At 45.3% G+C, this 23,240-nt stretch overlaps 1 protein-coding gene across 1 annotated transcript in view; it reads left to right on the top strand.

Annotated features, from left to right (window-relative positions):
* Positions 1–23,240, top strand: part of CUNH4orf45 (chromosome unknown C4orf45 homolog) — an 84,456-nt gene that overhangs the window by 11,585 nt on the left and 49,631 nt on the right. The window contains exons 2-3 of the mRNA XM_019534545.1: positions 5,376–5,608; positions 19,832–19,890. Coding sequence (XP_019390090.1) covers positions 5,376–5,608; positions 19,832–19,890 — 292 coding nt within the window. The remainder of the gene's footprint in view (positions 1–5,375; positions 5,609–19,831; positions 19,891–23,240) is intronic.

Genomic DNA, 23,240 nt, shown 5'->3' with positions numbered 1-23,240 from the left:
TATTCCTGAATAATACCATGTGTGGACACACTTATTCTGGAATGAGAGATCCTTGTTCCAGCTAAACAGAAACCAGGTACTCTTATTTCAGACTAAAAGCATTCGCACATGGAATTAATCAAAAATAGCTCATCAGAACACCTCCTTTGGTAAGTTATGGGGTTGGACATATAGAGCGGGTCCCCACGGGCAGTGCCACAAACTGCACACGGGGAATGTCAAATGTGCACTGCGCTTGCAGTGTGGTGGTGAAAATTGCTACAGGGAAATCCCAGCAGCAAAAAAAAAAGTGCCAGAACAAAAAGTGGCTCAATGGATGCAAAGCAACATGTGCTAGCACAAACAGAGGCTAGGCCATCCAGAGCAATGCTCTGGCTAGGCCTCTGTGCTGCCCCTGCTGCTCCAGCAAACCACCAGACCACCAGGTGCTAGCCCCAGCCTCCCCTACCACTACCCATGTGCTGAAGCATACATACAGGGGCATACAATGAGGAACAAAGCAGTGGCACAAATTTGTGCCGCTGCTATTTGTGCCTCTATAGGTGGCACCCCTGCACGTGGGGACCCACCCACACTGTTTAACAAACGAGGTTAAAAAGAGTCACCACAGAACTGACATTTCTGACCCAGTTAATCACTTTGCCAACAAACAAAAGAAAAGCAAATCCTCAGCAGCATTAAATAACTAATTATTTCCAAAGGAACTTTGCCAGCTGCTTCAAAACTGAGACGCCCCATTCCCCCTTTGTCATTCTGGGGATGTACCGTTATTTCCTGTCCAAAAAGCCAATCAAACAAATGTATCTTTCATTGTGCCTAGTAGGTCACAGCATTGGGCTATTTTGGAACACGTTCCAGAGATGTCAGATCCCCACAGGGAATGTACTGCCGACAGTTTCCTCTCATTTATAACAAGGGGGATCTTGCTCAAGTGCCTCTGCTGATCACAGCTGGAGCAATATGACAGGAGGATATTCCCTCAGGATTCAGCATGAAGGCTTTTGCAGAGTGAAAGACACAATCCATCTGCTTTCTCACTCGCACAGAGTTTACAAGTGCTCGTACCTTGGCTATTATTTTCCTCATTCTAAAAGGAAAGATTGAAAGTACAACTTTTGCTTTATGAAAAACGAATATGTTCATTACAATGAATGAATCTTACAGTAACAAGCAACATTTATACCAATGGAATTTCAATGGATTATTTAACGAAACTGATTCCTCTGAAATCTAGACAACAAAACTGTAATTGGGGAAAAAATACTTTTTAAGCTGAAATGTTTAATGGAGTACTAATATCATTGGCAGAGTTGACAAACAAGAACAAAGCCAAAAAAAATATTAGGGACTCAACACACGATAGCTGGAAATTAATTCTCTAAGATAGGGGCATCCATTTCTGTTGTATTATATTATGACAATTAAACTCCAGTAGATAATATCACGTTTTCTCACTTATTGCCCTCTCTACTTACAGCCATACCTGAATCACATGCTAAAATGTTCCGTCCTATCATAAAGTTCTTCCCGTTTTACTCTCTTTTATTTCCCTTCATCCTTCCTCAATTCCTTCCTCTTCCTTTACTGTACTTCTTTGAGACCACTTACAGGCCTAAACTTAATTATATTAACCATATCTAAGTACAAAGGCAGAAAGACCCAACAAACAATTTTTCAGTTATTGTATTTCCTTCTGATGCAGCTATCCTCTGAAACATTGATACTATGTGAACATCATAGTGGTGTGGGTTCCCAAAGCTGGTTAAACAGTCCCACACTGCATGTGATTAAACCATATTTTGGAAAGTGCTCTTCAAATAGTCCTATTACCTGCTAAAGAATGTGGCTAAAATAATATGATTAGGTCCCATCTACTGTAGATAGCTATGCCCTATTTTAATCGACCATGAGGCAGAACCAGCCTTATGACCCTTCAAAGGCACAAAGAACCATCAGCATTTGGGACTTTTAAATATACTAGTATTGATCTCAGCTTGCAATTTTTTATTATTATGTATGTTTCTAGCTCCTCTTGTTGCAAGGATAATCTTCTAAATACAAGAATATCTAACACTTTGTTTCAAATATGTATTTCAAAAACAGTTTATTTTTCCCAATTTGAGAGATGGTGATAATCTCCACAATAACAATCTGAGGAACAAAGAGTCTAAGTGACTTTCTAAAGCACATGCAGAGCCTCAGGGCCCACCTCCAGGGGGAAGTGGACAAAATATGAATTTACAGCTTGGCGGTTACACTGTGATTCACTCTGTACATGGACACTCTGAGATCACAGTAAAAATAAGGAAAAGTACCCCACTTTTAAGTTGGAGTAAGACAGCAGTAAGTGTACACTGGGTGCATCTACATGTTCATTACTGCACCATAGTTACTGCACATTAAGTTTAATGCTTGGGTAACTGTAGCAGGGCTCCAGGGTGCCTGCTACTCGATAATGGTGTGTAGCAGGGCACTAAGGAGCCTGCTACTGATAATGGTGATGTTAGAAATGGAATATTGTTAGAAATGGAGTATTGTTAGAAATGCACAGCTTGCATCTTGCGCCTGATAAGGGAGAAACTCTGCCAAGGACTTTTCTCCTTGCCCAGCCTTGCCACAACTCTTCTTATACTAAATCACAGACACTCCCCCAGCTTCTCCTAGCCTTTCTCATGCAGATTACAGAAGCTGGAATTCAACTGACTGTGTCCTTGAAGGGGGGGGTGGGTTTAAACTCTTGGTGACCTATAGAACTTTCTGAGCATGCTCAATTAGCTGATGCATATTTACTTCTCCGCCCTGCATACTTAAGTAGTTAATTATAATGTACATGCAATGGATGTAGTGATATAACCACATATATGTTTGTATGAAATGAAAATGAGCTGTAAGAGTTCCTGTTTCTGCACACGTGCCCAGGAGGAAAAAGATAAATACAGCCTGCAAAAATTCCTTGATGGATTCAGAGTAATCTGAGTCTTTGACTCTGCTCTGACCCTATTTGCAAATACACCTTTTGTGCCATCTGATGCATGTGTGTCTGTGATTTTAGTGGCCTCCAAGAAACGGACCACAATTTTTTGCAACAGTGATATAGGCTTAGCTGCCACTCAATAGGGCAGCACAGTTGTGAGTTGCCAAAGCAACTAATTGGGTCAGCTGACCGCCAGGGGGCAGGGCCTGGCCTTCATAAATACAGAAGGCTGAGGCCAGAGCCAGTTCCCCTCTGGCAGCCTGGACAGCAGGAAGTTCTGCTGTAAAGCAGAGCAGAGCAGCCCGACCACCCAAGCGTGGGTATTATGATACACAGTGGAGAGAACCCTGACAGGGAGACAGAAAGTAGCCAGGGTGGCGTTGAATGGAGGTTATAGCCAGAAGGCTTATTTTGTGTTTCAGCCAGCAGGCTTATGGTCTTGAGTTTCTGTTTGAGTTGTTTGAGCAACACCGAAGGACTGGGCGAGGCTTTAGGGGTGGAGGAGGCCTCAAGGGATCTCCCCAGTAGAAGGGGGGGTTTCTAGTGCTGCAGGAGGTGCTGCGTTTGGGGTGTCCTGACCCCGGCCCAGTGTGGGCAGCTTCAGGAAGGGTTTAGTGTCGTGCGTAGGCAGAAGCCCAGTGGGGTGTAGGCCCAAGAAGGTGGGTCTGAGCTAGTGGGGAATCCTGACTCCAACCCAGCAGGGGCGATATCAGGACGAGCCCCAATTAGGAAGAGCCCCAGTGGGGCATAGGCCCGAGAAGGCGGGTCTGGGGGCCAGGTGAGGCTAAGGCCACCTGAGCCCCAACCTTGGGAAGCCCAAGTCGGGCATAGAAGGCCCCAGCACGGGCGGGCCCCAGTGCAGGCAAGCACGGGAAGCGCGAGCAAGGCCCCAGTAAGGGCAAGGAGCGCGGGAAGCACGAGTGAAGCCCCAGTGAGGGCAGGACCGTGAGAAGTGTGGGAGACGAGGCCCAAGTGTGCGTGAGACCGCAGGAAACACGAGGCACAGGCCTGAGTGCGGGTGACCGCAGGAAGTACGGGAGGTAGGCCCGAGTTGGGCACTGCCTGTAATTGAGAAGTCCTGAGAGGGGAATAAGCCCGGTGAGGGCAGTGGGCGCAGTCGGAGAGGAGCCCCCAAGAGCGGGCGCGTATATTGAGCAGGCCTGGGAGAGGGGGCAAGCATATCAAGTAGGCCCCAGGAGAGGACCAGCACAGGAAATAGAACGGAACCCCGGTATAGCAAGATAGGCCCCGTGCCAAGGAGGGCAGGAAGGCAGCCTCCCATTAATAATATAAGATCAAAGATGTGGTGGGCGAGCTAGAGGGTGCATTCATGACCCAGGTTGGCACAGTAGGCAAGGGCACTAGGGGAGGTCACGGCACCCCTAGGGACAGTGTTGCCACAGTAACCGAGTACTAATTCAATGCACACTAGCTCATACTACCATGCAGTAGCACTGGCGCAAGGTTTTTTAGTGATGCTTACTTAGCAGTAGCCTAATAACATTGAGCACTAGTGTATTAGCATCGGTTTTGCCCAGCATGCTACTGTGCAGTGTTATTAGGCTAATGTGCAGGAAGCATCTCGTGTAGATGTGCCCATGGAGACAGATCACATAGGGAATGAATGTGGAATAATCACTAATGGTCTGTAAATTCATACTTCAGCATACTTCTCTCCCCCTCACCCAGCCTGTCTCTCACCCACTAACTCCTCGATCTACATCTTCACTGACTGCCTGTCTTGCATGCACACCAGACCCACCTCTGGCTTCTTTACTTTTCATTCCATCCAGGAAGAGCACACACCAACTGCTGAAACTTCCTCAGCCTGACAAAGGGTTTTTGAACCAAAAAGCTTGCTTTAAAAATGTTTTTTTCCAGCTGTTTAAGTTGGTCTTATAAAGGATATCAGATTCACCCAAAGAACCTTGTCTGCCTACTTCCGCATAATACACATTAACTTCCCAGTAGGGACAAGCACACAGCAGTCAAGCAGTTCACTGCTGTAGTCCCTATTCATCAAGCTAGACATTTTGCTACAGTAACTTTTCCTAATATTTATAAATGATTCCCAGCTGTCCCCCTCAGCTGCCCAAAACTAGCATTTGGGACCTAACGTATGACACAAGAGTAAGAAGCAAAAGCTGAAAAAGAGAGGGGGAGAATAGAGACCCCAGGAGCAATAGGGAGCGTGACAGTGAGGTAGGAGCGGAGGGGCAGTGCATTATTGTCTCACAGGCCATGTGCCTTTGAGGCATGGGCACCCCTGATTTTTAAAATTGCTGCATTAAAGTAAATTCAAAGAAACCAAGGCTGGAACAAAGCATGTTGAAATAGGCTAGTAAACAAGGTAAGCCTTGTACTTTTTATAACCACATTTTTAATTCTCTTTGTTTCCAAGGCCCAGATGCTCTATGGGATTACAGGACAAAGCAACCTGATTATACACGCTACATAGGAGCAACATCTCCAGCACTAGAAGGCACGAGTGATCTTGATTATCTATTGCGGCCGTCTTCGCACAATCCTACTGTTCCAGCCCACAGACACTGCTATGCTGGAGAAATTGGTTGGGGCGTAAGAGAATTCAGTCATCTCGGCAAGAGAAATCTTCTCAGTGGCATGCAGATTACGGTACCTTAAATTTGTATCAATACTTCAGAAATGCAGACATCATAAGAGTGTCCTGTTCTGTGTGGTTTCACACTTGGTTTATAGAGCAACAGTTAATCAGAGAATGAAAAAATGTATTTGTTTGACTGAAAACTGCCCTGAGCATTTTAATCAGCTATGCACAAATATATTCAAAATATCATATTTGAGTAATACAAAACATTCATACCTCTTATTTCACATTAAGAAAGTAAAATGGGAAATCATGTTATGAAGATATGTATTTAAACAAACGTCTTTTAAACACACAATGCAGATGTGTGTTTAAAAGCTGTGCAAAATATTAACTTCTTCATTCAAACACACTCTTGAACAGAGCATTTCATAGTTTCATAGTTAGTAGGGTTCGAAGGGACCTGAGCAGATCATCGAGTCTGACCCCCTGCCATGGCAGGACAGAGTACTGGGGTCAAACGACCCCAGCAAGGTGTACATCTAGCCTCCTCTTAAAGACCCCCAGGGTAGAAGCCAGCACCACTTTGCTTGGAAGTTGGTTTCAGATCCTAGCCACCCTGACCGTGAAGTAGCACCTCCTGATGTCTAGTCTGAATCTACCCTCTGCCAGCTTGTGACTGTTATTTCTTGTCACTCCAGGGAGTGCTCAGGGGAACAGGGACTCCCCCAGTGCCTGCTGGTCCCCCCTGACTAGTTTGTAAACGGCCACTAGATCCCCCCCTCAGCCTTCTCTTGTGAAGGCTAAACAGGTTCAGGTCCCGAAGCCTCTCCTCATAGGGCCTGCCCTGCTGCCCCCTGATCATGCGAGTGGCCCTCCTCTGGACTCTTTCCATGTTGTCCACATCCCTCCTGAAGTGCGGCACCCAGAACTGGATGCAGTACTCCAGCTGCGGCCTGACCAGTGCCGCATAGAGGGGGAGGATCACCTCCTTGGACCTGCTTCAGATGCATCTGTGGATGCAGGACAAGGTGGGGTTGGCCTTTCTGACTGCATCCCCACGCTGCCGGCCCATGTTCATCTTGGCATGAATAGTGATTCCAAGATCCTTTTCTGCCTCTGCACTGATGAGAAGGGAGTTCCCCAGCATGTAGGTATGCTGCTGGTTCTTCCTCCCCCGGTGCATCACCTTGCACTTGTCAGTGTTGAATCCCATCCTGTTCTCATCCGCCCACTCCTGTAACCTGTCTAGGTCTGGTTGTAGCCTATTCCTTCCTTCCAGCATGCCCACATCCCCCCACATCTTAGTGTCATCAGCAAATTTGAACAGGGTGCTTTTTACCCCCTCGTCCAAGTCACTGAAGAAGATGTTGAACAGTGCGGGCTGGAGGACAGAGCCCTGGGGAACCTCACTGCTCACATCCCTCTAGGTCGAAAATGACCCATCCACTACCACTCTCTGGGTGCAGCCCTCCAGCCAGTTGGCGACCCATCTGACTGCGTAGATGTTGACACCACAGTCCCCCAGTTTTTTAATGAGAACGGGGTGAGACACAATGTCAAGGGCCTTCCTAAAGTCAAGAAATACTACTTCTACTACTACCCCTGCATCTAAGGATTTGGTGACCTGGTCATAGAAGGCCACCAGGCTGGTCTGACAGGACCTGCCTCTAATGAACCCGTGTTGGTTCCCCCTAAGCAAAACCTCCCCCGCTGGCCCCTTGTGGACATGCACCAGGATAATTCTCTCAAAAAGCTTACCCACGATTGAGGTAAAACTAACTGGCTTATAGTTTCCCGGGTCATCCTTCTTCCCTTTTTTGAAAATGGGAACCACGTTGCCACTCTTCCAGTCCTCTGGTGCCACACCAGACCACTACAAGTGCTCGTAAAGCCATGCCAGGGATCCCACAATGACCTCAGCTAATTCCTTCAGCACTCTGGGGTGGAGATCATCAGGACCAGCTGATTTAAACTCATCCAATCCCTCCAGAAGTCCCCTGACTAGATCCTCACTGACCCTTGGCCTAGCTGCACCTCCCCTGGGGCCTGAAGGGGTCCCGGTGCGGGGGCTGATCCAGTCCTTGCTCAGGAAAATGGAGAAAGAAATTGTTCAATAGGTTAGCTTTGTTGTCTGGTGCGATGACCAGATTTCCTAGCATGTCTTGCAGGGGCCCCCCGTTACCCGGTACCTTCTTTTTGCCCCCTATGTATTTAAAAAAGGACTTCTTGTTCTCCTTGATCCAGGAAGCTAGTCCCAGTTCCATCTCTGCCTTGGCCTTCCTGACTGTCCCCCTGCATCCCCAAGCAACTGCAGTATAGTCCTCCCTGGTGATGGCCCCTCCCTTCCTTTGGGTGTACGCCTCCTTTTTAGCTAGGAGACATTCCTGGATGCTTCTGGTGAGCCATGGGGGCTTTTGTGCCCTCCTGCCCCCTTTGATCTGAGTTAGGGTTACCTCCCTTTGGGCTTGGAGGATTGTCTCCTTAAGGAACGACCACTCTTTTTGGACACCCGATTCCCCTCCCCTCCAGGATCTCAGTGCCTCCCCGACTATTCTCCTTAGCTCATTGAAGTCCACCCTCCTGAAGTCTAGGGCTGCTGCCTTGCTGCAGGCCTTTGCCATCTTGCGCTGGATGGTGAATTCCAGCAATTGATGATTGCTGTCACCCAGGTGGTTGAGCACCCGCAGCTTCCTCACCAGATCATCGCCCCTGGCCAGCACCAGAACAGGGCGTCTCTTGGTACAGTGTCTTTGCAAACATCAGCTCAAGCTCATAATGCCTAGGGAAAATACTCTCAGAAAGTGATTGCCTGTAGTTAGACATCTGATGAAATGAGCTGTTGCTTATGAAACTTTGTGCATCTCCAATTCAGGCCAGGTACAGACATTACACTTTTACTGGTATAAGTGATCAGAAACTGGTCTATACCCATAACAGAACAGAAGTTCAGAAAACATAGACTGGTTTAAAAATGGCAGAACCTGGTCTAAGATTACCGTCCCCCTCCCTCAAAGGGCGAACATGTGTTCTGTTGCTTACTGATCTAACCTATGCCACTTACAGAAAACTGAAAAACTTAGATTGATTCTACCTCAGCCTTTTTGAATGTCTTACCTAGCCACACTTAGTTTATAAGGTTTACCTCTATCTTGCCTTCTTCCTGATTTCAGACTAATGCAGCTGACTACCTCTCTTAGTTTATATATGATTATAAAAAAGGCATGTATTTATTGAATAGGTCCATGCTTAGTACTAGATAAACACATAAGAATAATAGCTCCCATCTTGAAAGAGGCCTTTTAAATATCTAATGTATTTCACACAATTTATAAAAGTTTTCATATAATGGCTAGGGACAGAAGCTCCACATAAACCTGTTTAAGTGATCAGAAACTGGTTTCAACCTATAACAGAACAGATGTTCAGTGCACATAAACCAGTTTGAAAATGGCTGAAAACAGTTTTAGATAAACCTGGTTGAATGTGGTATCAGACTTAACTGATTTGGGTCAAACCAGTGTATGCAATGTCTGTCCCAGACCCCTTGCTGGTTCAAATTAAATCAGACTCCCCTAGCATGCCAGCATGGTCTCTGGGCTGGGTGGGGCTCTCTGCTCCACAGCAGGACTGGCCCCTCCCCTCTGCTACCTGACTGCAGCTCTGGTAGAGACTGCAGGCATCTGTCTGGCATTCCCTTGCTAAGCAGGAATTGCCCCTCCCCTCTGCCTTACACAGACACCTCTTAGCATTAGCTAGCAAACCACTTGCCAGCTATGACCCATGCTGTGCTAGATAGGATAAAGGCAGAATTAACAGGTAGCTGGTAATGCCCTTCTGTTGTTTTCTTAATGGAGTGATAAACACTGAGTTAGGGATGATAAACACTGTGTTATCAATTCCCTGCTGGGCTGGTGTGGTGTAATCAGAGCATCCTGCCCAGGCCTCGCCACCCCCCACTCAGCTCAGCACTGTGGAAGGAAGGGAGGGCTGCTCTAGTGCCCCCCGGCTTCTAGCCTGTGCCACTGCAGGCATGTGCCTGCATGTCTGGGATATCTGTGCAGTTACAGACTGATTTATCCTAGCCAAGTTAGACTAACCAGCAAAGACTGAATCAATTCAGGCTGTCTGTCCCTAGCCAATATGTTTTCACCCCAAATAAACAAATTACTAAAGAAAAAAAAATCAGCATGAACAAACAAACCCAGACAATCAACGAACAGATAATTAAATAATAGCAAACAACTAGGAATTAAACAAACCCAGACAATTAATTCTGAATGCATGCATTCTCTGCCTGACCATGGGGCCCCTGGTGATCTCCTCCCTCTCCTGACACAATACCTCTTTCCACTGCTACCCTGTGAAAGAAAGCAGAAATGAGGAGCAAAGGAGCCTAGCTGGTTCTTTTTTCAACCAACATCCTGTGAAGAAAAGCAGGAAAGAGACAGCTTTCCTGGTTCTATCCTTTCCCACCTAAATGAAAAGGAGGAAGGGCTGGTCCCTCTAACTTTTATCCCTCTTCCCTCACCAGTGTCCCAGTGCAGAAGTATACTCAACAGACCAGAGTATAAATAACAGCTGCTGAAAGTATAACAATAGATTATTCCCTTGGTAGATTGGGAGAAATTGTTTGGCTGAGTCCACTAACCCTGGAAGCCTGAGGCAGTTATGGAACACTTCAAAAGGAGCCAATGTTTTGGTACCAAAATGTTAAATCTTTAGTTTCCATGGGCTGTTCCTCCATTGCTAGAATGCAGGGAACTAAGGGTTTATCTGCATCACCTCCAGGCCATGTCTCACACTGCTACCAAGCAGCACACCCCCTGCTCTTGCGCCAGCCCAGCAACCTGAGAAATGAAACAGTGGAGCTGCCTGAGTGCAGTCAGGAGCACGTGCACCAGCACTGCTCTCACCCTGTCTGTGCACATTCAGAGCTACTCCCTCAGGTGGTTACGCTGCTTTTTGGTACCTGGTAAATGCTGAGCAGGAGCAAGGGGGCAAGGCCTGCTTTTTAGGGGCAGTCCCAGGTATAGCACAGAAGCAGTGGATAAACTTGCAAAGGCTGCTGCACTTGAGGATTATGCAAGCCATATTTGGCCTTGTAGACATCCCTCCAGCACCACTGTAGCACACTTTCTAAATCGACTCTGAACCTTAACTAATTACATTGCTAGAAAATCTGAACAGGTGTATGCACTGGGGCAGAATATTGACAAATGTGTCCTGTTTCTTTATTCAGGTGTTAGGTTCTGCTTAAATGATACTGGCACAAGATAAAAGTTTTGTGATGACACAAACAAGGAGTATATATTTTACCAATTTATTCGCTAGTATCGAGTCCTTGGTGTTGGTGCTACCCTCCCAGAATTATAAAAACATAGGGCCTAACTCCCTTCACTTCTACAGTTTACTCACGTGATCCAATATTTAGCTGTTAAAAGATTCATTTTTATTTAAGAGCCCTGCTTGTAGGGAGTTATCTGCAGGTGTAGGAAAGGGTATGACCTATCTAGGGACAATATCATATGCATCTACTCAATTCAGCTTCTAATATCAGCAGAAGGAAGGAGTCCTAAGCCCACCTGGATATACCAGGTGCATAAAATGAACAATAGTGCACTCTGCCAGTCTGGTCATGAAGAAGCTGCAGAGGGTGATGTGAGCAGATTTTGAAGGAAGCTAGTGTTGGACTCAACACTCGAACCCTGCCCATCCCCTTCCATGCCTCTCTTTTCCTGTCTATGTGTATGGCAAAGACGCAGCTAAATTTAGTCTGACAAATGCGACAGGTTGACTCCCTTATCAGATATCCATTAATAGGGTAGACATTCTAAGCTTAGAAATCAATGAACAACTGTTTTTCTTTTAACAGATTTCATATTTTACTCGATACTTTCAAGTGAGCTGTTTCTGGTACAAAAATGGTTTTGAACTGCTTTCTCCATATAGAATCAATAACACACTTGGATTCCAGGTCTCTCAAGCGCCTGAGAGTCTTCAAATAATTTTGGTTCTCACATTTCTGATCTGCAGATGTTGCTGTCAATACAGATTAAAATGAAAAAATCTTTAGCCTTTGCAGCAAAGTTATAACAGGAGTCTTTCAAACAGCTTCATTCAATTCAGATAGCTCTTTGTCTCATTGTTTTTCACATTAGTTTCATTATCACTTAGATATTATTTACTCTCCTTTTGTGTCATAGATGTTAAATCAGATACACTAACCAGGAGTTCACAAGACAGCAAGCTCTCTTAGATAAATATGTTTTCAGACAAATTGTACAAAGTGATAATATTAGACTCGTAATAGTTCTGCTGACATTAGCAACCTAATGTTTCTCACAGTGAAAGCATGTTGTGTTCTGAACAGTGGCTTTTGTACTTTCATCATTGATATGAGCCTTCAAGTTCATGTTCCTACCACCTTCTTTGCATCAGAAAAGTCTTCCTAATATATAGGCAAAAATTTCTGGGGGACAGCTCTGTAGATTCTGTTTTTCACACGTGAGTTCTTAGCAGACAGATGCTGCTAAAATGGTCTTCTAAAGCAACAAACTCTTCAAGACAAGGAATGCAAGTAGTGTCCTTTTAACAGAGTTGTAGTAAACACCAAAGGGATTCTTGCATCAGGATGGTGGATGCATACAGATCTAGTGGCTCCGTGGCCCCCTAGTTAAGCTCTGTACTTTTCTGTTTGGCTGATGAATCCAAAAGATTGGGGAAAAATATTTATTTTGGGTCAATTTCCTCCCTCACCCTCCCTCCGTGGACACATTAACATGCCCTTGTGGGTTTAAAAAGCATTGTTTGAGCTGAAATGAAACATTTCAAAACAAAACACAATAGAAATGTTTAGTTTTGAAAATGTCGACACGGAATGTTTCAACTTTGAATTTTTTCAGCCTGAACTATATAACCCAGATTAGCTAATAGTTTTGGTGTCCCCTTCAAAAACCTACATTTTTCAGCTAATAAGATAATTGCCTGATCACACATATACCTATTTCCACTGCCTGGGGAGTGGAGGGTTAGTAAAAATGCTACAGACCACTTAAAAATCTCAGATAGAACTTAAGAGAAACATAAGGCAGATATACTTGTCTACAAAGAAACGAATTTCACTTAAGCGGATCATGGCTGCTGCACCATGTTACTATACAAGAAACTTACCCTGATTGTGCAGGCATGGATTAACTAAACTATAGGAAACAGTCTTTCTTTGTTTGGTGAAATGTCACATAAATTTGCAATGCTGAACAAATGATTAGTAGTAATAAGGGAAGTGACATGTAGTAGCAAAGATATTAGTCTTTTTCTTCTAAGGAAAAAGTTGTTGTGAAAAGGAGGGACCACAATGCAAAGTTCAGATTTTTAGATGTGTTTGGATATGCAACTTTATTTGGGCCCAATCTGAGAATTTTCTGGTCTGCCCACTGGCAATATATGTGGACTTTGGGCCTATATATATATACCCACAACTACAGCTTATTTCATGGGAGTTATTCTCCTTTTAAGTGAGAGAAGAACCAACCCCAAGTTTATGCTATTGTTCAATATAGCTCTCTAGCCTTCTGTCTTATTTGTTATTTTTATTTTTAAGTTATTTTTTCCCTAATTATGCTCATTGCATAATTAGCAAGGTTCATAATATTTTTTTAAAGAAAGACGGAATAAGATTTTGATCAGGTACACCCAGGTGATGGCACCTGCTGCCCTTTTGAGAACTTTCACCAGGGTCTTAATATAGATGTTAATTCAAAATAACCTAAATTAATAAAAGAAAAAAATTAGAACTGACAAACACACAAATTTTAAAGGTCCTTAAGTTGCACCCTGAAGTGAACCAAACTCTGGCTCTGGTAGACAACTACAGGAAGCAAATTACTTCAGAGCTCTCACAGGACAAAATTCTACCCCTGGCCATCAAGGCCTGGAAGATCCCACACTTGCACTAACAGTACTTTTTACTTAAATATTACTAGTGTACCCCAAACACGAAGTAGTCACTGGCCATGTCTACATGAGAGGCTCGTTACTACTGCACAGTACTGTCGTGTGGCAATGAAGCGTGACAGTAGTAACAAGCTACTGTGCAATAGTAGCGACCTACAGCACAGTCAGCATCTTGTAGCCACTGGTGTCCAAAATGTCCTAATCGAGACACATACATGCCTTAGATCACTTTCTAAACTGCAGCAGGTAAAGCAATCTAGTATCTTAAACGAAAAGTCCTTCAGGATAGGAATTGTTTCCTTTCAGTTTATACACTACTGGGGCCTGATTTCAGCTAGACTTTTGTACAGTACCATTTGCTGTTACTACGGTGATTATGGACCAGATCTTATTCCACCTAAGTGGAATTGGGCACTTGAGCCAGAGTTGGACTCAAACATTTGCATCCCGCCTGTCCCCTTCGCTATCTTTCTTTTCCTGTCTATGTGTATGGCAAAAAGGAAGCTAAATATAGTTTAACTAATCTAACAGGCTTACTCCCTTATCAGATATCCATGAATAGGGTGGACATTCCCTGGAAAAATGCCTCCCTTTGTAACAGTACATCATGTTAGGTTTAAGACTAATTCACAAGAAGCTATAAACAGGAGGAGAATCCATTCATCATTTTTGTGTCAGCTTCTTTTTCCTGGAGGGACCTCAGCTGATCTTCCAGAAGATGTTACACAAATTGCCAATTGCACAAATCACAAGCGAGACCTTATGAGGGAGGATAAAGCAAGATGCCATGTTTATTGATTAAGTGCTTAATATACACACACACACCACATTCATACCCCAATGTCTGTCCTGGTATACCTTACCAGTCTTATCAGTGCTCAGATCAACTTAGTGGCCAGCCAAGTTGATCATGAGTAGAAGCCTGGCAAGTTCCTGCCAGTCCATCTTGTCAGATGAACCAATGCTCCATGATGACATGCAGAACAAGACCCAAAATTGACACATCTCGCTCCATTTTTTAGAGCTTTGTCAGTTCACCCAATTCTCTGGGCTTTTGCTGTGTTATCCTCGTGTTCTTCCTTGAAGGTCAATTGCTGTTGTTCTCTCACTGTTCTGGGGTAGATTCTTCTCGTTTTGATCTTTTATCTGTCTGCATTCTTCAGCCAGTTGCCAGCTGTTGTTTTCCTTTTCCACAGACACGCTCACCCATTCTCTTACACATACAGCATACAAAGGTCAAGCACTTATGTCAAGCTACAGAGCAATACAAAATGAAGTTTCTTAAGGCAATGCAAAACTCAGGAAAATACATACGATTAAAAACAATAGGCAAAAAGTCTACTTATATAACAAAGAGACCTAAAAAAAGCCTGACCGTGACCACATCTTTTCTAATTTCTTTTAGAAAGAGTACTGTTTATACATTATTTATCCATTCTCCTATTTATTACATGACTTCCCCAAAATTCCCCAAAAAACCAGCTCTCAATGAGGCTACTCAGCCTGTGCTGTTCTACTGTGTCTTAAGGAGGCTGGATGGAACAACAACAACAAGCCAGGGGGAACTCCTGGCCAAAGATGCAAAGGAGCTAGCCAACAGCTACTTTGCCTTGGTCTTCACAAATGGCGTAAACAGAAGTGCAGCTCTGTGCTGTAACTCAAGACTTTGTAGGAAGTGCTATGAGTTACAATGATCCCCCAGACCCAACACACTGCGCTGTTGCATCCCACAGGTTGGGGGAGCAGCTGTGAGTCTGCAGCCTCTCTCCCTTAGCCCCGCTTCTCCCCACTCCTAACCATTGGAGACCCACCTTGGAGGGGCCTCCAATCTATGCATCCACCCTCCAGCACCAGCTGAAAAAACCCCAGACCAAGCTCCCTTTGTTCCCTTCCCCATCTCCCATTCTGAAGGCAGTGCTGGGAGCAGGCCTGGGCTGTGTCAGCCCAGGCCTGCTCCCAGCACACATTGACAAACATTAATGAAGATGCTCTGAATACTCATGCAATGAGGATTCCGATTGTCATGGGGTTGGGCCCTTTTAATCATGCTGCAGTCATGCACCTATGTTTGGTCATGGCTGTAGTGCACTTTCAGGGGCCAGATCAGGTGAAAATTGTCACATCTGTCTGAGCCTAAAAAAACTAAGCTGCAGCTGGACAATAATATGAATTATCTGGATAAGGAAGGAGGGAAGCTGAGAGAGAAGATAACAAAAGAGACCGTCAGAAAGCTTTCGTTGGATCTGAATAAATTCAAGTCAGCAGGGCTGGATGAGTTTCATCCTAAGGTTCTGAAGGAACTGGCAGAGAAGATCTCAGAGCCTTTGGCAGTGGTCTTTATGAAGTTTTGGGAGATGGGCCAGGTGCCAGAGGACTGGAAAAAGGCCAGTGTAGTGCCCCTCTTTAAAGAAGGTGAGAAGGAGAACCCAGGAAACTACAGACCAGTTAGCCCATGAATGATATGTGCCCCTGGAGGCTGGGGGGGGGGGCATGGCAACCCCCGACAGGCAGCAGCAGTGGTGGCAGTGTCAGCAGTGGCGGTGTGGTGGCGGTGAGTGGGGAGTACCCGCAGGTAACTGCCATGATGGCAGGCCAAGCAGGGGCCACTCAGGTGACCACAGAAGTGTTGGTGGCAAGGTCGGGGGTGGCGAGCAGGAGGCAGTGAGCAGGGACCACCCACAGCCACATCAGCAGCAAGGGGGTGGCGGCGACCTCCTGCAGAAGCCAGCAGTGGCTTTGGCAGCAGCCAATCTCAAGGGGGGCACATGTCCCCATGTGCCCCCCTATGAATTGCATATGGGTTAGCCTCACCTAAATACCCAAGAAGTTACTGGAGCATATCCTATGGAAAACCATTTGCAAGCTTCCGGCGGAGGAAAGGCTGATTGCAAGCAACCAGAATGGATTTATGAAAAACAAGTTGTGTCAAACAAATCTGATCTCCTTTTCTGACAAAGTAACTACTTGGGTAGATGAAGAGAATGCTGTGAATATAGTAAAATAAAAAAAAAAGGATATAGTGAAAAAAAAAAGCACAGATTTTTTTATTATGGATATGGTAAAACAAAACAAAACAAAAAACAAAAATCGCTTCTCAGCCTCTTGAAGGCTCAAATCAATCGCGGACCACTGTAACGGGTATGTGTGTATCTATCTTCTTTCCCTCTCAGCGTCGCGATCCCCCCCCCCCCTTCCCCTTCCACATCCCCCCAGCCCCGGGCTTAGTTGGCTAACATTGTATGGTATGTAACCTAGTCGCGTTCCACTCCTCTCCCCCACCCCTCGATTGTTAGTCCCTCACTCGGGCGCTTTGTATTTCAAATCTCAACTTTGTCATCTTTTTCCTGGATTCCCCATCCAAAACATCTACTAATAAAAGTCAGTCTGGATTTCAGCAAGGCTTTTGACAAGGTCCTCCATGTCTTTCCCATAAACAAATTGGAGAAATGTGAGCTAGCTAAAACTTCTATTAGGCAGACAACTGGCTCAATAGCCACAAGGAAAGGGTAATTATAAACGGGCCTGTGTCAGAACAGGAGGAATTTTCAAATGGAATTCCACAGGGGTCTGTCCTGGGCCTATTGCTGTTCAATGTGTTTATTAACGATTTAGATGCTGGCATAGATAGCTTCTTGAGCAAGTTTGTAGATGACACAAAACTGGGAAGAGTTGTGAACACATTAGAGGATGCAAGCACAATTCTCAAGGATCCTGACAGATTGAAAAGTTAGGCTAGAGCTAGTAGGATTAAGTTCAGTGCAGACAAATGCAAGGTGCTACACCTTGGGAAGAGTAACCAAAACACAAATAAAAAATCATAGAATAATAGAAAATTAGGGTTTGAAGGGACCTTACGAGGTCATCTAGTCCAACCCCATGCTCAAAGCAGGACCATCCCCAAGTGGATCATCCCAACCAAGAATGTGTGTAGCCAGGTCTTAAAAAACTCCAAGGATGGAGATTCCACAACCTCTCTGGGTAACCCATTCCTGTGTTTTACTACCTTTGGAGTGAGAATTTTTTTCCTAATATCTAACCTAAACTTACTTTGCTACAGCTTGGCTAGGGACAGAAGTTACACATAAGCCAGTTTAAGTGGTCAGAAACTGGTTTAACCTGTAACAGAACAGAAGTTCAGTGCACATGAAACAATTTCAAAGTGGCCAAAAGTGGTTTAAGATAAACTTGGTTGAATAACTGATTCAGGTCAACCTGGTTTAGGGGACTTCTGTCCCAGACCCCTTCCTGGTTTAAGTTAAATCAGAGTGACCCAGCATCCCAGCATGCTTTGCAGCCCTGGGCTGGGCTGAGCTGTCTGCTCCAGTGAGCAGGGCTGGCCTCACTTCTGCTCTCTAGTTGGAGTAGAGGGGGTGTGGCCAGATGCCAGCCTGGCATGACCCTGCAAGGCAAAGGGGACAGGGAGTGGGTTTATTCCCCCTTCCCTCCCCCCTCCTCCTGGGTGACCCCAATTGGGGTCTGCCAGGCCAGGGCACAGCAGCCCCTATCAGGGTCCCTTCCACCTTGCTGCTCCAGTGGCAGGGTCAGGGGCATAGACAGATGCTGTCCAACATGGACCCCTAAGGCAAAGAGGGCAGGGAGGGGATTTATTCCCCCCTCCCTCCACTCTCCCACTGGGAGACCACATCAGGGGTCTGCCACATCTGAATCCCAGGCCATTCTCCCTGCCAATTATGGCCTTTCCCTGTACCAAAGCTGTGACTCAGAAAACTTCCGAATGTAAAAATGAAAGGACTTAGTGGTTGTTCCTTTTTCCTCAGAATGAATGTAGCAAATGAGGGTTTTTTGCTGAGCTAATATAATTCAGAAATAACTTCCTATTAACTGAAGTTTCCCATTTGTCATAGATTGCTCTTCGACTCCAATGTCCTGCTACCTGCTGCCCTGGCCACATACTTTCTGTAACCGTCTTTAGTGAACTTTTGATCTTTCCAGTTTTACAGTTCCCATACATGACCCTTAGATGAACCAAATATAACCTGGGCAGCACTCCAAGAGGTACCCCCTCTCCAACTGAAGGGATCAAGGCAGGTGCACAAGCGCTGTGGGAGGTGTAGGGACTCTCCCCCCCTATAGAGCAGAGCCAGACCACCAATGGGGACTTAACCTTATACCTTTTAATGAGAGAACAATACTGGGAACATAACCAGTATAAACCAGGGGGTATAGGGGACACTACAATGCCCCAAGGGGACAGGATTCAACAAAGGTCAAATACTTACAATCATAGACATAGTCATCCAGTTGACAAAAGACAGGGTTAACCAAAATGTAAAACACAAGCAGCAGAACAAATAATACTGGTTGGTGAAATAGAAAAGGCACAAAATACAAAATGTCAAATGACAAGGAATTTAGGGTTTAGGTACCTGGAGGAAAGGAGGAAAACACAATGGCCCCCTTCCACTGCAAGAAGAATTTCTCACCATTCGCTCACTCACCCCAGCTGGGACTTGAAGTCGGGTCTCCCACATGGTAGGCAGAAACGCTGCCACAGTCACCAGTGTCAAGCTACAAGGGGTCTTGACCTTCCCGGAGTCCCAGCCTCACATTGAGCTGCCTGACCTCTGATTGGAGGAGCGGGAAGCAGAGCTGGGAACCCCTCATGTCACTGCTCAGATCCTTCCTGGAGCAGGGGAGCCTCTCCTGCCGGCTGCAGCCTCTCGTAGGGGATCCTGGAGCCCAGTGGGAGCCTCTCCTGCCGGCCGCGCTGCTGAGGATCTAACCGCTGCCTGCGGGTCCCACTCCTTCAGGCTCTTCTGAGGCAACTGCTCCTGCCACGCTGGCTCAGCTCTGCATCTCCTTCCTTGCTGTCCCTTGCTGGTCTTTTCTGAGTCAGCTACGCTGCCCCTTTTATCCCCCTCCAGGTGACCCAAGGAGCCAATCATGGGACACAGAGGGTGAATCTCTGGGGCCTGATTGGTGAGAAAACGGAATCCCAAGTCCTCCAATTATCTTTTGCCCTTTCAAAACCCCTGGGCTAAGTCATTGCCAGTTAGCCCGTCACACAAATAATTGCTTAACACTTAAATAACTTCATTCCAGTGATAAGAGCTTGAAAAAATATACCCCCACTGATGTTTTGTCGTCTTAAATTCTTCCTCTATACATTTTAAAGGAGCCAAAAATTACTCTCACAGCCCAAGAGATGAGAACCGCAATTTCTTAATTATTTCTACCTGCAAACACAGATTTCTTTCCTGGTTTTCAAGTCTCTTAATTGACTTGTTTCTCCCGTCCAGTCTAATCTGAGAGGGGCAAACAACTGTAATGTGAAAATTCACGAAATGTAACATGCTGTTTTGTTTTTTTGACAGAATGGATTATTTCGTCAAGCTGCTGAAGATAAGAGCACTCATCGATACCAAACTCCATGGTATGTATTTATTAATTCTTGAAAATTTCCTAGGGTGACTAGCGCAGCATCGAAGAGGAAACACCTGGAGAAGGCAAAACATTGAAATGTTTAACTTTGTAGGACAAAACACTTGAGTTTCTCTCTCCACCGATGAGATTGGTGAAAAAAAATATTCTTTCATGGAATGGAACTGTAGAGACACTGAGAGTTTTTATAGATTATGTTGATGTATTGAGTAAATCAGTGTTTCCCAAACTTCTGGTACCAGAGGCACACTTTTTGTTTGGATTAGATTTGGTGGCACATTTTACTCTTACACCCAAAAAGTATACATATATTTTCAAAACATAATAGAATTCCTTCCCCCCTGCCAAAGGAAATCAGACCACTGCTGAGATATACTGTTTAAAAAATAACATCAAATACATCTTTCTTTAAGCGAAGACTTAGTCTCTACACCAGTAGTGGTCAGGAGCCAGAGGAATGGTGCAGGGCCAGTCTATAGGGCAGATCAGGGCCTGCACTGCCCCCACCCAGCCAGGATCCAGCTCCGGTGGCCCCACATTGCCCCCTCCTGGCTCCCACATACCAGAATCAGGTCCCAGATCTGTAGGGAGCCCTGCAGAGCCGGAGGACATGGCGCCAGGGACCAACTCTGGCCCATAGACCAAGAGTTAAACACGCCTCCTTTATACCAATGGTTTTTAACCCTTTTAGCTTTCACGGCCCCCCATGAAAATCATTGAGACAGATATTATTCAGAAAAGATACAGAGGGGGCCCTAGAGGCTAAAATATTGGTGCTCCTGCAGGGTCTCACATACCAATAAGCACTCTCGCAACCCCTCCTGCCAGCCAGGCTGCAAAACTCAGCTCTATCTTTGTATCCACCTGCTCACAGCAGAACATGCTGCTGGAAGTATGAGAGTGAGGGTTGGCCCGGGGGAAAGACAGCAGCACCTTTAAATTGCTTCTTCCCTTGTAGTGCAATCATAGGTACAGGTAATCCTCAGAGATGCAGTCACAGAAGCCAATGGAGGGCCTGGGGCAGGTGCAGGGTGTCAGACAGGAGAAGAAAACGCCTATCTCCTCACACAGTGGGATCTTGTTGCACACTTCTGTCGCTCTCACAGAACAATAGTGTGTCATGTCCCACCGTTTGGGAATCACTGGGTTAAATAGAGGACTATAACGAGTAAAGAAATTAAACGAAAACAAATTTTGGCAGTTAGGAATGACTCTGGGACTCAAAATTCATTGCCACCTGACAGTTCTATTTTACAGGAGATCCCTTGGTTTTCAGTCCATTGTAAATTGTATTATAGGTTAGAGATTCTCCCACTGCACCTTCAGACAAAACTGTGCTTTAAAAGCTTTATTATTATTAATCATCCTCATCATTTGAGGCCAGATCTATGCTGTGAAAGTTTATTAACCTCAATAGCCGGGCTAGCAGGCCTTCCTCCACTCCCCTGTTCCCCCAACCCCCTCTAAAAAAAAATAAAATAAATTAGAGCCATAACATAGCTATTCTATCCTTTTGTTGGTATAAGTTCTGCACGAGCTTTACCAGTATAGAGAGGTAGATAGCTCTGTATTCTAATCACTGCTTTCTGTTTAGAAGATCTCTTTCCTGAAGTCCCTTCACAGCATCTAGTGATGAAGTAAACCCAGAGCTTACGAAAACTTATTCTATACATCTCAGATTTAGTTAGTCCATAAGGTACAAATCTACCCTGCCTTTTGACAGTGTAGCCAAGTATAGACTTAGGCAAAGTAGAAAGAGAAGAAAGAAACTGAGAACTTCTATGGAGGGAAGCAGAGACTGAGAAGAATTCCTCAGAATTATCTTGAAGAGATTCCTAGGCCAGAATCTCTAATTTCACTATTAGTTACCTAAGTGATCCCAGGTACACGATGCAATTCTATTCCATGCAGTTCTAGTTCTTCAAATCCATTAATGCATCTGCTTTTATAATGTACTGTCAACTAACCACCCAAAAAACAGGCAGGAGGAGGAAGAGCCAATCACTTAGGTGTCTGAGTTCACTTACTAGGTGAATCTACACATGCAATTATTTCAAAGCAATAAACTCTGGAGCAGTTTGAGCCAGGAGGGCAGCAATTTGAGCTCGGGCCTAAGTGGCAAGTGCGGCCAGTCAGGGGGTGCACCAGCACTCTCCCTGTGCACCCCCTATGCGTTGCCACTGAACAGTACCATCCTATGGTAGCGTTAATTAGTTTACCGCAGCCTAATAGCATTGCACATATAGACAGTGATGCTTTACTACGTAGCTAATTAGTCTACTCTGCAGTTAAGTGCACATGTAGACGTGGCCACATGGAGTCTGGTGTCTAGTGCCATTAAAGCCAGCCCCATCACAGTGGTGGTACTGTTTCATCTTCATAGTCAGAAGGAGCAGCCTGGGAAGCAAACTGTGATTGTGATATACCCTCAGAGTTACAACCTGCCTCAGAGTCTGTCCATCTGCTTCAGAGGGAATGAAAGTATGCTGGACATATGCATAGCAGAGCATAATGCTCCCTACACCGGAGCAGCTGAGCCAGCAGGCACACTGAGGGAGGGCAGTGGAGTCAGTTTCCTTCTAAGTCTCAATCCTGTTTTCCCTTACTTGACATTGCATGGAAGAAGAAGGAGCTGTTTTTTTTAATTGCTTCTTCCCTTGTAGTGCACTCATAGGTACAGGTAATCCACAGGAGAGAGAGACAGGGAGCACATTATTCTCCATTACCTCCTGTGTACCTAGGAAAAGTCTAGCTACAACAGCTGTACTCCCTGTTTGGTGGGCAGTATAGGCTGGAAAGCTGACTGGGGTGGTTACTTATGGTGAGCTACTGCGATACCTATATTGCTAGTAGTACCCCAGCTGGCTAATATAAAGCTAGCTCAGGTACCCCTACACAAACATCATGCAGTCAAATGTGGTATAGACAAGCCATACACAGTTACAAAGCTGTTACAACTGTATCATTTTCTTCCTCAATGCAGAAATGTACTGCTGAGGTTGCCATACTCTCGTGATAGGTTACTAATAATGTAGCTTCCACCTCACATTTTTAAGTCCCAGTCAAGGACACATTCAGAGTCAGTGGGCACATCTACACGTGTCCCCACAGCGCTGTTGTTACTGCGCCATAATTTAAGACTTGCAGTAACAGCCAATACTGCAACGTGTCCAGTTATTTTTAGCCCTTACAACACCATAGCAATGCACTATACCAAGGGAGCCCATTGCTACGGTGATGTAGAAGCATCATCACGGTTTTTGCCCGCAGATGCTATGTCGCCGTAGCGCATTGCTATGGTGATGTAGAATCATGTGTACACACGCCCAGTAAGAGAGCTAA

The sequence above is a fragment of the Crocodylus porosus genome, unplaced genomic scaffold, assembly GCF_001723895.1.
Source record: "Crocodylus porosus isolate Cpor-Errol unplaced genomic scaffold, CroPor_comp1, whole genome shotgun sequence".
Lineage (NCBI taxonomy): Eukaryota > Metazoa > Chordata > Crocodylia > Crocodylidae > Crocodylus > Crocodylus porosus.
Note: the sequence above shows the minus strand (reverse complement) of the source record. Positions and strands in the feature narration are given on the sequence as shown.